Consider the following 16325-nt stretch of genomic DNA (forward strand, 5'->3'; position numbering starts at 1 on the left):
GCTCTTTTTCTAAGCTTGAGAAATTGTGATAACAAGATTTCTTCTAGCTCAAGTTAGCTAGACCTCTCTATATAGCAGAGGATAACCTTAAAATTCTGATCCTCCAGAATCAACCTCCCTAGTACTAAGATTTCAGGCAGATATTACTATTCTCAGCTTATCTGTGTCTGGAGAATCTGAATTTGGCAGTTGCAAGCATTGTGAAACATTAGAGAAATGAGATAGGATATAGACAGCAGATTTTTTATAGACTCTTTTAAGGATCTACAGAAGTAACTGAGTAGGCTCTAAGTGAAATAGCTAGGAAAGGGAAAGCTGAGTTTAGGTTGCATAAAGATCACATTATAAAACTTAACAATTAAGAGATACTTGTGCATCTAAGGAACTCAAAGGGGTTAAAGTTATCTTTGAAGCTTATAACTAGAGTAATGGGAACTTAAACAAAGCTGTGGAGGAAACAGAAGTGACTCAGTGAGAGGGGGAGTTAGTCATGGATATGAAAAAGATATATGATCTTCTGAAGTAGAATGAATGAGGAGAGAAGGATTACAAATAGAAAACTTAATGTGCAGGAAAGTTAGGCATACTTATTGACTGGAAGTATTCTACTACTAGTTTGACATAGAAAGAAAAGTTACTTATTGAGAATGAGGGAAATTTTGGAACATGAGAAATTTGAGGAGCATTGAAAGCATTCACTTGTTGCAAACAAGGCAAAGGAGTATGATATAATCATGAATGGAAGAAGGTAAGAGCCTAACTCAGGTTAAATATATAACAAATATATTTTAGAAATATGTAGAAATAGTCAGTTTGGTAAGAATAGTTTTGCCCTTGTTATTGTTGAAGCCTGGGTTAGCAATGGAGTAAAGTAACAATCGATATTATTAAGGATTTGACTAAGGAGAACTAATACATTGGGTTAACAAGATGTTTGGAATTCAAAACTATATAATAAGTATGGATTGATGAAAGGGGGTGTGATAGTTTGAATGTTTGGACCCTTAGACTCGGTCATTTTTTTTAATATTCTGTTGTATTTTTCCAGATCTTTAAAAATATTTATTTTTATTTATTAAAGAGGGAGAAAAAGAAAGAAAGGGAGAGAGAGGGGGGGGTGTGCAAGGGCATCTAGCCACTGCAAACAAACTCCAGGTGCATGCACACCATGTGCATCTGGCTTTATCTGGGTACTGGGGAATCAAACCTGAGTCCTTAGGCTTCATAGGCAAGTGCCTTAATCACTAAGCCATCTCTCCAACCCCCATTCTATTTTTTTGCAATGTATATATATATTTTATTATTTATTTATTTATTTGAGAGAAAGAGGGAGGGAGGGAAAAAGGGAAAGACAAAGAAAGAGAGAGAAACTGGGCACAACAGGGCCTTCAGTCACTGCAAACAAACTCCAGATGCCTTCACTACCTTGTACATCTGGCTTACATGTGTCCTGGGTAATTGAACCTGGGTCCTTTGGCTTTGCAGGTAACTGCCTTAACTGGTAAGCCATCTGTTGCAGTCAAGTTCACATTGCTGGCAGAAATCACCTGACCCAAGAGCAGCTTATGGGACAAAAGTGTTTATTTTGGTTTACAGACTTGAGGAGAAGCTACATGATGGCAGGGGGAAATGATGACATGAGCAGAGGATGGACATCAACCCTGGGCCAATGTCAGGTGGACAATAACAAAAGGAGAATGTGCCAAACACTGGCAAGGGGACTTTGGCTATAATAACTATAAGCCTACCCCTTACAATATACTGCCTCCAGGATGCTTTATTTCCCAAACTTTCATCAGCTACAAACCTAGTATTCACATTAATCAAACCACCACATTCTGCCCCTGGCCCCCATAAACTGACAACCTTACATGAGGTAAATTGCACTGCATTCATCCAACTTTAAAAGTCCCCATAGTTTTTTTTTCACTCCTAATGATGTTCAAACACCTCCATAATCCAAGGTCTTTTAACTGAGCCATAATACCAAAAAAACATCCCCCCTGTGGTGGTTTGATTCAGGTGTCCCCCATAAACTTAGGTGTTCTGAATGATAGCTCCCCAGCTGATGGATATTTGGGAATTAATGCCTCCTGGAGGGAGTGTATTGTTGGGGGCGGGCTTATAGGCTTTATAGCCAGTTTCCCCATGCCAGTGTTTGGCACACCCTCCTGTTGCTGTGGTCCATCTTATGTTGGCCAGGGGGTGATGTCCACCCTCTGCTCATGCCATCGCTTTCCCCTGCCATCGTGAAGCTTCCCCTCGAGCCTGTAAGCCAAAATAAACCTCTTTTTCCCAGAAGCTACTCTTGGTTGGGTGATTTCTACCAGCAATGCGAACCGGACTGCAACAGTAAAGTGGTACCGAGGAGTGGGGTTGCTGCTAGACACCTGACTGTGTGGCTTCGGCCTTTTGAAGCTGATTTTCAAGAGGAATGTGGAAGGAGTTGAAACCTTGGCCTAAGAGATGCCTTGCAGTGCTGTAAGTACAGCTTGGTGGTCTATCCTGGTCAGAGCTGAAAGACCTGAAGGCAGTAAGAACTATGGACTGTGAGGTTTGGCTTATGAGGGTGAGAAAGAGCTGTGCCTGGACTGGGCTAGCAGTTTGTGTGAGAAGCTTGCTCTTGTGCCCATGTCCTGAGAAGTTGTGCAGGGTTGCTTAGCGTAGAAATGAACTGGTGTGTGCAGAGGGATATGGCACAGAAAGGAAAATCTTTGGGTGAACTGCTGCCCGTTTAGCTGCAACTGAGAGATTACAACTTTTGAGACTGGGCTAGCTGACCTGCGCTAGGGCAACAAGAAGAATGTCAACTCTTTGAAGGGGTCTGAGTGCTCAAGGAGTGTCCTGTTCTTCAAAGTCTGCTTTAATCCCCCCCTGGATTAACAAATTGGCATCCTACCTGGTATTGTGGAGTATAAGAAATGCTGGAAAGAGGGTCATTGAGTTTGCAACACGGTCTTGTGTTTTGGAAATGGCCATGGGCAGTGTGAAGCAGGTTTGCTCGTTGCCTGCATAGAGACCCCATGGGGCCATGAAGATGAACCGTGGCTTGCAGTGGAGACCCAGTGGAGATGCCGGGACCATGAGATGGCTGCCGAGGAGCTGCCGGCCCCGATGAAGTTTCCCAGGACTGTGAGTAGCCTAGCTGGAGGGGCGGAACTGGAATGCCAGAGACTTGTGGCTGGTTAGAATTATCGGACTTGAAAACTTGTCACTGGCTAGAGTTGCTGGACTTGAAGCTATAGAGTTTGATGTTTGCCCTGGTTATTTTAAATCTTGTACTGGTTGAATGTTTCTTTGCTATGCCCAGTGCCATCTATTGCAGTGTGAATATTTATTCTGTGCCATTCTGGGTTTTTTTGAGGTTATATTTTGGTATTATGGCTCAGTTAAAAGATCTTGAACTATGGGGATGTATGAACATCATTGAGATTGATAAAAACTATGGGGACTTTTAAAGTCAAACTGAATGCATTGTATTTTACACCATGTATGGATATCAGTTTATGGGGGCCAGGGGCGGAATGTGGTGGTTTGATTCAGGTGTCCCCCATAAACGTAGGTGTTCTGAATGCTAGCTCCCCAGCTGATGGATATTTGGGAATTAACGCCTCCTGGAGGGAGTGTATTGTTGGGGGCGGGCTTATGGGCTTTATAGCCAGTTTCCCCATGCCAGTGTTTGGCACACCCTCCTGTTGCTGTGGTCCATCTTATGTTGGCCAGGGGGTGATGTCCACCCTCTGCTCATGCCATCGCTTTCCCCTGCCATCGTGAAGCTTCCCCTCGAGCCTTTAAGCCAAAATAAACCTCTTTTTCCCAGAAGCTACTCTTGGTTGGGTGATTTCTACCAGCAATGCGAACCAGACTGCAACACCCCCAAAACCCATAATGGCACAGAATAAACATTCACACAGCAAAAGATGGCATTGGGCATAGCAAAGAAGTATTCAACCAATACAAGATTTAAACAGGGAAAACATCAAACTCTAGATCCAAGTTCAACAACTCTAGTCAGTGAAAAATCTCCAAGTCTCACAGTTCCAACCAGTAACAATTCTGTGGAGTTCCAATTCTGCCCCACCAGCTAGGCAACTGACAGTCCTGGAAAACTTCATCTGGGGCTGGCAGCACTCCTTAACAGCTATTTCATGATAGCAGCATCTCCACTGCAACCCATGGTTCAGCCTCATGGCTCCATTGGGTCTCCATGCAGGCAATCCTGCTTCTCACTGCCCAGTACCATTTCCAAAACACAGGATCATGGTGCAAATTCAATGACCCTCTATTTCCTGCATTTCTTTTTTTTTGTAAATGTTTTATTATTTAACTGACAGAGAAGGAGGAAGAGAGAGAGAGGTACAGAGAGAGAATGGGCATGCCAGGGCTTCCAGCCACTGCAAACGAACTCCAGATATGTGTGCCCCCTTGTGCATCTGGCTAACTTGGGTCCTGGGGAATCAAACCTGGGTCCTTTGGCTTTGCAGGCAAACATGTTAACTGTCAAGCCATCCCTCCAGCCCTCTTTCCTGTATTTCTTATATGTCACAATACCAGATAGGATGCCAGTTTAATCCAGGGGGGAATAAATCAGAGTTTGAAGAACAGGACCCTCCTTTAGCATTCAGGCCACTTCAAAAGTGTGTACATTCTTGCTGTTGCTCCAGTGCAGGTCAGCTGGCCCAATCTCAATGGTTCTAATCTCTCATACAATTGCAGCTGAACAGGCAGCAGTTTTGGCTGAAAGATTTCATTTCTGTGTCATATCCCCTGCTCATATCCATTCATTTCTACACAAAGAAATCCTGCAGAAATTCTCAGGACATGGGCATAACCGCAAACCTCTCACACAAACTGCTTCTAGCCCAGTCTAGGCAAAGCTATTTCTCACTCTCAGAAGCCAAATGTCATAATCTATAGTTCTTACTACATTCAGTTCTTTCTTTCAACTCGGTTCCATCATTTCCCTCCTCCCATCCTCCATTTCACTGAGAGGGGCATCCTCAGTGGGATTTCTGATATTCATCATTAGCAGCAGTTAGTCTTTGTTGGGGGGCAGTGCCTCTGGATATGCTCGAGCTAGTACTTCTAGTGCTTTGTTGAAGAGCAGTGGTGAGAGTGGGCAGCCCTGTCTTGTTCCTGATCTCAGTGAGAACTCCTTTGAGTTTTTCCTCATTAAGTATTATTGGGGCTTTAGGAGCTTCATATATAGCCTTTATTGTGTTGAGATATAAACCCTCCATGCCTATTCTTTGCAGTGTTTTCATCATGAAGTGGTATTGCATTTTGTCAAAGGCCTCCTCTGCATAAATTGAGAAGATTATATTTCTTACGGTTAAGTTTATCTGTGTGGTGTATTACATTGACCGATTTCCATATGTTGAACCATCCCTGCATCCCTGGGATGAAGCCTACTTGATCAAGATGGATAATGGCTTTGATGTGTTGTTGAATTCAATTTGCAAGGATCTTGTTCAGGACCTTTGCTTCTAAGTTCATTAGGGATATAGGCCTATAGTTTTATTTCCTTGTTGCTTTTCTGTCTGATATTAGGGTGATGCTTGCTTTAGAAAAGGATTCAAGGAGGATTCCATGGTCTCTGATTATGCGGAATAGTTTGAGAAATATTGGTGTCAGTTCTTCAGTGAAGGCTTGATAGAATTCAGCTGAGAAGTCATCCAGTCCTGGACTTTTCTTTTGGGGACATTTTTGATTAGCTTTTCAATCTCCATGGATGTGATAGATTTCTTTAGAAGATTAATACTTTCTGAGTTTAGTTTTGGTATGTGATATGTGTTTAGGAATTCATACATTTTTTCCTGATTATTTAATTTTGTGAAGTAGAGGGATTGGAAGTATGCCCTGATGATTCTTCCAATTTTATTGATGTCTGTTGTTGTAATCTCTCCTTTTTCATTTCTGATCTTGTTAATTTGAGACTTCTCTTTTTTTTGCTTGATCAAATTGGCCAAGGGGTTGTCAATCTTGTTTATTTTTTTTTCAAAGATCCAATGCCTCATTTCATTTATTTTTAATTTTTTTATTAGTTTCCAATTCATTAATTTCTGCTCTAATCTTGATTTTTTTTTTTTACTTCCATTTGGAGCTCTTTGGGTTGATTTCTTCTTGTTTTTCCAGTGCCTATAGTCAAGATATTAATTTGGAATCTCTCTATCTTTGTAATGAAGACATGTAGGGCTATGAATTTTTCCCTTAGGACTGCCTTCTTTGTGTCCCATAAGTTTGGGTAGTTTGTGTTTTCATTATCGTTCAGTTCTAGTAATTTCACAATTTCTTTTTCTGTTTTTTCCATGACCCATTTATTGTTTAAAAGTGTGTTTTTTAGTTTCCAGGAACCTTTGGAATTCTTGACGTGTTAATTTCTAGCTTTAAAGCATTGTGATCTGACATGATGCAGAGAGTTACTTCATTTCCTGACTTTATGGGGACATGCTATATGGCCTAATATATGTTCAATTTTAGAGAATGTTTTGTGGGCTGCTGAGAAAAGTGTGTATTTTGTAGAGTTGGGTGGAAAGTTCTGTAGATATCTGTTAGGTCTAGTTGATCTATGATGTGTTGAGCACTATTATTTCCCTATTGATTTTCTGCTTGGATGATCTTTCTCTGATGATCATGGAGTATTGAAGTTTCCAATTATAATGGTGTTGGTGTTTAATTTCTATTTTATTGTTGAGTAGATTTTGTTTTATACACTATGGTGCCTCTGTGTTTGGTGCATATTGTTTATGATTCTGATGTGCTCATGTTGGACCTTTCCCTTGATGAATAAAAAGTGGCATTCTTTGTCCTTTGTGATTATATTTGGTTTGAAGTCTATGTTACCAGATTTTAATATAGCAATACTCACTTGCTTTTTTATTTCCATTTGTTTGGAATATTGTTTTCCAACCTTTCACCCTGAGGATGTGTCCAGAGGGGTCCAATTTTTTGATCCACCCTGATAACCTGTGTTTTTTGATGGGTGAGTTAAGTCCAATAATATTTATGGTTATTTCTGTAAGGTTTGAATTAATCCCTGGCATGATGAGGTGTTTTTGGTGTTTGGTGCTTTCTTGTGTTTTATACTATTTTAAACCTGGTATATTTTGGTTATTGTGATCCTCTTGTTGGCTCTTGAGATCTATTATGAGGGATACTTTTGCTAGATAGAGTAGCTTGTGTTGGAAGCCATAGTTTTCCAGACTTTAAAGTGTCCCATTCTAGACCCTTCTGGATTTCAGGGTTTCCATGGACAATTGCCTTTGTATGTTGTGAGTTGATTCTCTCTTGCTGTTTTTAACACTCTTTTGTTTCATTGTTGAGAGTTTTAACTATGATGTGTCTTGGAAAGTTTCTCCTTTGGTACTGTGTTTGTTTGGTGTTCTGTGGGCTTCTTGTATCTGGATGATGAGCCTCTTTTGAGAGATTGGGAAATTTTTCTTCAACAATTTTGTTGAGTATGTTTTATTTGTCTCTGGCTTGGAATTCCTCTCCTTCTGGTTTACCCATGATCCCCATGTTTGGTCATTTGAGGGTATCCCACAGTTCCCTTCTATTCTATTCACTTGATTTTTTTAAAGTTAGCAAAGTTTTTGGCCTCCTTATCAATTTCTTCTGTCTTGTCTTCCAGGTCAGAGATTCTATCTTCCACATGAGTAACTATTGGTGAGTGGTTCTAGACAGGTTTTGGTAATTTCTATTTGATATTTGTTTTCTGTTGTGTTATTTTGCATTGTCTCCATCTCTTTTTGGATGTAAAATTTTAATTTGAGTTCTGATTTTCTTGTTGATTCCTGGAGTTTCATTCTTGCATTTGATCAACTCTTCGTTAAGCTTATTCAAGTGGTTGTTGAGATCTTCCATTTCTTAACTCACCTTTAATTTATTCATATATCTTTAAAGGGTTCTAACATTTTCTTACATTAAATTAAGCCTACTGCCAAAGCTGAGCATCAACTGGTTGTTGAGATCTTCCATTTCTTGACTCACCTTTAATTTATTCATATATCTTTAGAGGGTTCTGACATTTTCTTCCATTAATTTAAGCCTACTGTCAAAGCTGAGCATTCTAAGAGATGATTCTGTTCTATTTCATTGATACAATTGTTGATCCTCTGATGGTTTGCTTCCAGTTCAGTGAGTCTTGATCAGGGTCTCATTGGTTGTCATGTTTTCTTATTGGCATTAAATTTCTGTTGACCTCTCTATGATATCATTGGAGGCTTCCTTTGTAGGCCTATGCATCTTTGGTGAGGGCCCTTAGATTTTGACTTTCATTGGCTTTTTTGCATTGTTGTCTAACCATTTTAGGGAGACTATTTATTTTATTGAGGAAGAAGCAAGTTTTTATCCTTTGGCCTGTGTACCCTCTGACTTGGGTGAACAGGAATGTTGGTATCCAGTGGCCAGTAAGGATACCAGAGGAAAAGGCCTGATTCCACAGCTCACTCAGGAAACAGGACTTCCCAAGCAAGGAACAATAAGACCTACCTGGACCAGAGGACTGGGAGGATCCAGGAGACAGGGGTCTGGCGTACTCATTCCACATTGATGCTCCTGCTGCTCCAGCCCGCACACCATCCACACAAGCCACTGGGAAGAGCCAGGAAACAGGAGTATAGCCTGCTCCCTCCACACTGCAGTTACTTTTGGCCACAGTTTGTGCAGGGAACCTAGACCAGGGCACTGGGAGGAGCCAGGGGGAGCCAGGGGTCTGACCTACTCATTCCAGACCGCTGCACCTGCCTGCACACAGTCCAAGCAGGGAACCCAGACATGGATGCTATGAGGAGCCAGGAAACAGGGGCCTTGCCTACTTACTCTCTATATATACCTCCATTCCCCCCTGCATACAGTCTACTCAGGGGACCTTCATTTTATTTAATTCAATTAATTAATTTATTTTTTATTAATGACAAGAGCAATAGAGAAAGGGAATTTGAATAGCAGGGCCTCCAGCCATGGCAGTCAAACTCCAGATGAATGTGCCACCTGGTATGAATGTAGGACCTTGTGATTGTGTCACTTTGTATATCTGGCTCACATAGGATCTGGAGAGACAAACATGGGTCTTTATGCTTTGCAGGTAAGCATCTTAAGTGTTTAGCCATCTCTCCAGACCTTGTTTGATATTTGAACGATTGACATCCTTAATGGAGTAAGGTGGAATATCATAGTTGTTTTAATTTGCATTGCCCTAATGGCTAGGCATACTGAATATTTTCTTAAGTGTGTGTTATCCATTTGTATTTAATTATTCTGAAAACTCTCAATTGAGTTCTGTACCCTATTTTTTTCAGTGGGTTGTTTGATTTTTTATTTAGTTTTTTTGAGTTCTTTACTAGATATTAGGCCTCTGTATAGCTCTTTATAGCTGGTGAATATTTTCTCCCATTCTGTGGGTAATCTGTTGGCTCTGCTTATAGTATGTTTGTCTGTGCAAAAGCATTTTAGCCTGATGAGGTACCATTGGTTGAGAGGTTGTTTAATTTCCTGGGCTACTGGGGTATTGTTCAGGAATTCCTTTCCCATACCTACATCTTGGAGGGTTCCTTCTTTTCTTTCCATCCAGTAGTTGGAGGATTTTAGGTCTTACATTGAGTTATTTAATCCATTTGGAGTTGATTTTGTGTGGATAATGAGATGAATAGGTCTAGTTTCATTGTACATGTGGTTTTCCAATTTGTCCCACACCATTCATTGAAGGTGCTATTTTTTTCTGCATTCTACGTTATTAGCATGGCATCTAAGTCAGTGATCAAGTAGCTATAGCTACTCGACCTAAGGTTCAGGTCTTTAATTCACTTACATTTATCTATAGTTCTGTTTTTATGCCAGTACCATACTGCTTTTATAACAGTGGCTTTATAGTATAGCTTTAGATCATACCTCCAGTGGTGTTGCTTTTGCTGAGGATAAGTTTTGATATCTGAGGACTGCTGTCATTCCATATGAATTATGAGATCATTTTTCTTTCCCTGTGAAGAATGATGTAGGAATTTTTATTAGTGTTGCATTAAATCTGTACATTGCCTTTAGTAGAATTGCCATTTTCACAAAATTCACTCTACCTATCCAGGAGCATGAAAGTCTATCCATCTTCTCAACTCCTCCTCCATCTTCTCAAATCCTCCTCAATTTTTTTCTTGAAGGTTTTTGTGTTTTCATTATATAGGTCTTTCACATCGTTGGTTAGCGGTATTCCAAGGTACTTCATGTCTTTGTGGGTATTGAAAGTGGGACAGCCTTGCTGATATCTTTCTCTGTATATTTGTCCTTTGCATATAGAAAGGCTATAATTTTTGTGTGTTGATTTTGTATCCTGCTATTTTGCTGAAGGAATTAATCACCTTTAGAAGTTTTGAGATGGAGACTTTTGGGTCCCGTATGCATAGGATCATGTCATCTGCAAGTAGGGATCATGTGAATTTTTCCTTTCTAATATATATCCCTTTTATTTCTGTCTCCTCTCTTATTACTTCTATTACTAATTGAATTCTAGCACTATGTTGACCAGCTCTGGTGAGAGTTGGCACACCTGTCTTTTTCCTGATCTTAGTGGGAAGGAACTCGCTGAGTCTTCCTATTAAGTATTATTTGGGCTTTATGTGCTTTATATATAGCTTTTATTGTGTTGAGATATAAACTGTCCATGCCCATTCTCTGCAGTATTCCCTCTCTTTTTGGGGGGGGTTTGGGTTAGGGTCTCTCTCTAGCCCAGACTGACCTGAAATTCACTATGTAGTCTCAGGGTGGTCTCGAACTCATGGTGACCTTCCTACCTCTGCTTACCATGTGCTGGGATTAAAGATTTGCCATCACACCTGGCTCCTCTCTAGTGTTTTTATCATGAAGTGATATTGTATTCTGTTAAAGGCCCTCTCTGCATCTATTGAAATAATCATGTGTTTTTTGTGTTTAAGGTTATTTACATGGAGTATTATATTGACCAATTTCTGTATGTTGAATCATCCCTACATCCCTGGGATGAATCATCTCTACATTGCTGGGATGAATACTGCTTGATCAAGTTGGATAATGCTTTTTTTTATTCACTTAATTTTTATTAATTAATTAATTATTAGTTAGTTTTGTACTCAGCAAATACAGTCAATTTGGTACCATTATTAGGCTCATCCATTACCTACCCCTTGGCCCCTCCTGGTTGAGGTATATGGGTCATTCATTCTGGAGTTAGCCCATAATTATGGGTAGGATAAATGTCTGCATATAATAACACAAGATGTGGCTCTGACATTCTTTCCACCTCCTCTTCTGTAAAATTTTCCTGAGCCATGCTATGTTCCATTTTTGGTCTGCTTCAGTGATGAGGTGTTGGGGGCCTCTGGGTCTCTGAATATCTGATTTGGTAGGAGTTTATTTTTCTCTGTGTTGATCTCTCACCCTTGTGCTGGTACCCGGTTCACCAAGAAAACAACACGCTTGCTTGTTTCGCCAATTTTTCTTAGTTTCAGCCAGGGACCTTTTGAGGTATGATGAAGTGGCTCTCTCCTTAGGGTCTACATCTAGAAAAAGAGAAGCAGATTCTCCAATGGAGAGTAAGTTAGCACCAGACAAATGAGATAACACTTACTTTTTTATAGAGGATTTAATAGGTGTAGGCCCTCTTGTAGCCCATGTTTGGTGGTAGCTTGATAATGGAGAGTGTGCTTATTTTTGGATATGGTTCTGACTTGTTTTCCAGCTCCAGCTATGGGTCCCGTACCACTGAGGGGATCAGTTAGTCAAATCAAGAGCAATTGGTTTCCCACCATGGCTGTGTGCCACTATTACACTTGTGTGGGCATCACAACAGGTTATTTGCTGCTAAGTAGGTTAGACCATGAGTTGCTTGGACAGATAATGCTTTTGGTGTGTTGTTGAAGTCAGTTTGTGAGGATTTTGGTTAGGATTGTTGCATCTAAGTTCATCAGAGATATAGGCCTATAGTTTTCTTTTCCTGTTGGATCTCTGTCTGGTTTTGGCATTAGGATGATGCTAGCTTCATAAAAGGAGTTGGAGGGAGGTCCTCTGCATGACTACCTTCCCAGCTGCTGCCCCACTGTGCACAGACCAGGTCTTCCTGCACTCCCTGCAGGCTACTCAGACCCAAACCAGTAGGCTAGCATTCCCCCCTCCCTCCCTCTTTTTTTCCCACCACCAGAACCACCCTGAAACTCCTGTCCTAGTCACCTCACCACCAAGCATGGACTAGGTCCTCCTGCACTTTCTGTAGGCTATGTGGACCCAGACCAGCAGGCTTGCATCCCCCCCTCCTTCCCTCAGTTTTCCTACCTCTTTCTGCAACTGGGACCACCACCTATCCCCACTGCAATGCTGAGTCACCTTACCCACAATATTCCAATCCCCGACACCACAATGTGTCACAGGACCCCACAGTCCTATACATTCCCTGTTACATGGTCCCAACTGATCCTTCTGTTCCATCCCCTCACACCACCTCTCAAAGGACCATTCAATCCTATCCTGACCCCTTCCTCACCCTGCTGAAACACCAGTCTGCTTTGTCCCATTCCCCCCTACCACCTGTCCCCTTAGTACACCTGATCATGTAGTCCCATACAGCAAAACACTGAAGCACTGACCAAGAAGCCCCTTCACCAGGTCCTCGTTCCCCCACCAGAGCCCTCAGTACACCTGATCATGCAGTCTCATACAGCAAAACGCCAAAGCACTGACCAAGAAGCCCCTTCACCAGGTCCTCGGGCCCCCACCAGAGCCTCATGGACAACTCCCCTCTAAGCAGGCAGGCCCTGTTGCCACCAGAAGCCTAATCAAGGTAAACATAAAAGGGAATAATCACTGAAGGCACATCAAGGGTAGACCACAGCTTCCTCCTAAATTAAATAAGACTCCCACACTGTGATGGGCAAACCACAGCACAAAAAGAAAAAATCAAATGGAAGTAAATCCAACAAGGCTGCCCAGTCCCACATTGCAAATCTCTAATCAAATCATCTTCTATTCATTTGTGACTCTTTGTTGGCGTCTTTGTTTTCTTCAATTAAGTTAACCCTAGTGACAATAGCTGAGTGCTCTAAGAGATGTTTCTGCTCAATTTCATTTATATGCTTGTTGGTTTTTTGATCCTTTGCTTCCAGTTCAGTAATTCTTTTGATCAGAGTCACATAAGTTGTTGTGTTTTCATTTTGGGGTTCAATTTCTGTTGTTTTCTGTTATTATTTCATTGGCGATGTCCATTATGCTATAGTGAGCATCCTTGGTGGACAACTCTTGGTTTTCTGAGGTTTTTTTTTTTCTTCATGGTTTACCAATCTTGGGGAAACATTCTATTGAGCAGGAAGAAAGTTTTTGTCCTTGTAGGATCTTTAGAGGGTGTTCTTTTTAAAATGTGAATTGGTTTGTTATACAATGGAGTTATAACAACAGATGCACAGATTCTGGAGTTTGCAAGTACATAAAAGGTACCTGGGGGAACTGGGAGGTGGGGAACTGGCTTACTCACTCCATGCATGCACCCTCTGGAGCAGGGAATCTGAGATTTGGGGACAAGAGGCAGGTCTAGGCTTCCTCCTGCAGAAAGTCTGCAGAATCTAGGCAGCTCCAAGCCAGCAGCAGGGCTGCCGGGACCCGGGAACTGGGAAGTGGGGAAGAAACTGGTAGGTCTGGCATACTCACTCCATACTCATCTCATCTTTATTTTAAGAAACTTTCTTGAAGAAAAAAAAAAGTCTTTCTTTTTTGTGTCGCATTATGTTGGGAGCCACACACCATCCAGAGGTCCTATGCTGGAGATACCCACCAATATACAAAGGAGGAATAGCCTGATGTCTTCTCTGTCTACTTTGATGAATCATAAATGTCACAGTATTTTAATGAGTATCACATGTTCTAAGTAGTTTAAACCTTACTTTAAAAAACTAACTACTGTAAACTGCATAGCAATGGTTTTCAAAACTCAGTGTTTATGAAAAATTGCCCAAAAAGGAAGTAAGATGCTTGTTTCTAAATATCAGTTATAAACTAGAAGTCACTTGCTTTATGGATTTATTTCCACCATTATTAATAAGTATTCTCTTCTATGCTTCCCGATAGCAGTTTTCATTTCATAGGTGATTTTTTTAAGTATGTTAAAGCCATTTTGTGATGATCATTAGTTTGTTTTTGAATATTGTTAGTAATTTGAGCTAATTTGTTTGAACCAAACACACCTGGGTTTTGGCTTCATGATATTTAAATATATCTGTTTTGTTTATCATTTCAGGAAGCAGAAGCCCAGGCAAAGCAGCAAGAGTGAACATTAAAGATTTGTCTTTCAGCGTCTTGAAAAATGTATCTTCATTGCTTTTATAAAATAGCAAAATTATCTTGGCTTCAAAATGGGTTTAATGTTAAAATAATAGATTAGTTGGTGTTCTTGCATGCAAACAATCAAAATAAATACATAATAAAAATGTGAACATTATAGTGAAGAGAATGGGAAGTGAACTTAAAATTTTAAGCAGATACTGAATAGTATTGTTACCTCCCAAGTCATTTTATGTGCTTTTAAGGATTTTACAGAGAAAATACCCCTCTTTTTGATATTATTATTTCAGCTTCAGCATATCTATAGCCCAGCATTGCAGAATTTAAAGGGTAGAGAGACAGAGAGAGAAAAAAGGAGAGAGAAAGTTCAAAGACTCATTCTAAAATTGCCTCATTAAATAACTTTAGTGAATGTGAATGTGTACCTTTTAGGTGTGATGTTACTGTTACTAAAATGTACTTGCAGGTAATGTGTATGATATACTGAACATTTTAATTTCCTATGGTAATTATAACATTCCCATTTTTTTGTAGAAGATATATATGTGTACTGAACAACAAATTTTCTAGTCTTCTAAATATAGCTCTTCATTTCATATTCAATGATCAGACTAGAAGACTTTTCAACAAACAAATGCATTCCATTGACAGATTCCTTCTTCAACTACTCAGCTATGACATAGTCGTGTTTCTAATTTTCTTACCTTTGTGACATGTGTAAGTTATGAAATTAGGATGGCAGTAAAGTTGAAAATGGTCCATTGCCAGGAGCTCAGACTTTATTATACAGTGCTTTGGCGTTTATTGCCAGAAATTTGTTTTCAATATGAGATGTTAATATCTCACCCCCTTTAATGAAACTCTGAATTATAAGTACTTCCTTTTCCTGATATATAATCATTTTGTTGGGATTAAGCCACAGATTGTATGAGCATATTCATCCAAGAAGAAAGAATCTTCATTTGTCCTCCATTTCATTAAAAAGCACAAGTCAGAAACAAAGGGATAACTGTTGGAATACTTTTGAAAAAGGATAAGAAACTATGACCCAAATCACTTGCCACAGATATTGTAGTTTAGTTTCATGCTATTTTTAAAAACAAACACCTTTTACTTTAAATTACTTTATCATTCCTGTTTGCAAGACTATACTCTGCCAAATTCAACATATGATGAAGCCATGTCTTTGTTTATTGAGATTCAAACTTGATGCAATGCTTTCAAATAAACTATTTTTAGAAACATAATTCATGTGTTCCTGTGGTTTCTAAATAACAGTCATTTTAATGAGTAGTGTCTTTTATAGATGTTTTGGAAGGAGAAAAAGATAAATAACAGAAAAAAAAAATTTGAAAGCATTTTCCAAGCTTTCTTTTTGTGCTAGCATTTTTTTATGCCATATATTAGAGTCAAACAAAAGATACAGTTGTTTTGTTGACAAAGATATTTTCTAGAGAGTGCTATGGGAAACAAGGTACTTTTGATAATACAAATAGGTACTTTGGACCAATCAAAAAATGTTTTCATTAAATGCTGGAGATAATATTTGCACTAATTCTGTATTTACACTTACCCTTGTTTTAACTAATTGAGCATTATAAAACAAATATTAATAAAAAATTACATTTTGGGGATGTTTGTATCTCTTGGATGATACCCTGAAAGGAACATTTCGGTAATTTAAAATCAAAGGTTGGATTGTGTCTTCTCAAATTCAAATCCCTTGTTTTGTCAGCTGAGAAACATGCATAGTAGAGCAGAGCAAAACAAAGGAAATCTCTACTATTAAATTAAGTTTTAAAATAACTTCCACAATATTTGCCTGGGGAAAATATAGTTCTCACTACTTTTTATGTTATATTTGGCATATTTGTGTTTGTAATTCAGACCTTGTGCTTTGTTATTTGCATACTTCAGAGCTGATTTGTCCTTTGGAAGTTTTGGTCTTCTGGAAGATTTCCATCTTCACTACAATGCAAACAAGTTGTTAATTATATTTTTAAATGTCAATGCTTCTTTGGAAATGAGAGTGTAGG

General features: G+C 39.6%; 1 protein-coding gene across 1 annotated transcript in view; it reads left to right on the forward strand.

Annotated features, from left to right (window-relative positions):
• Window positions 1-15536, forward strand: part of Sh3bgrl (SH3 domain binding glutamate rich protein like) — a 99577-nt gene extending 84041 nt beyond the window's left edge. The window contains exon 4 of the mRNA XM_004669606.2: window positions 14246-15536. Within this exon, the coding sequence (XP_004669663.2) occupies window positions 14246-14278 (33 nt within the window). The 3' untranslated portion in view covers window positions 14279-15536. The remainder of the gene's footprint in view (window positions 1-14245) is intronic.
• The last annotated feature ends 789 nt before the right edge of the window (window positions 15537-16325 follow it).

The sequence above is a fragment of the Jaculus jaculus genome, chromosome X (genome assembly GCF_020740685.1).
Source record: "Jaculus jaculus isolate mJacJac1 chromosome X, mJacJac1.mat.Y.cur, whole genome shotgun sequence".
NCBI lineage: Eukaryota > Metazoa > Chordata > Mammalia > Rodentia > Dipodidae > Jaculus > Jaculus jaculus.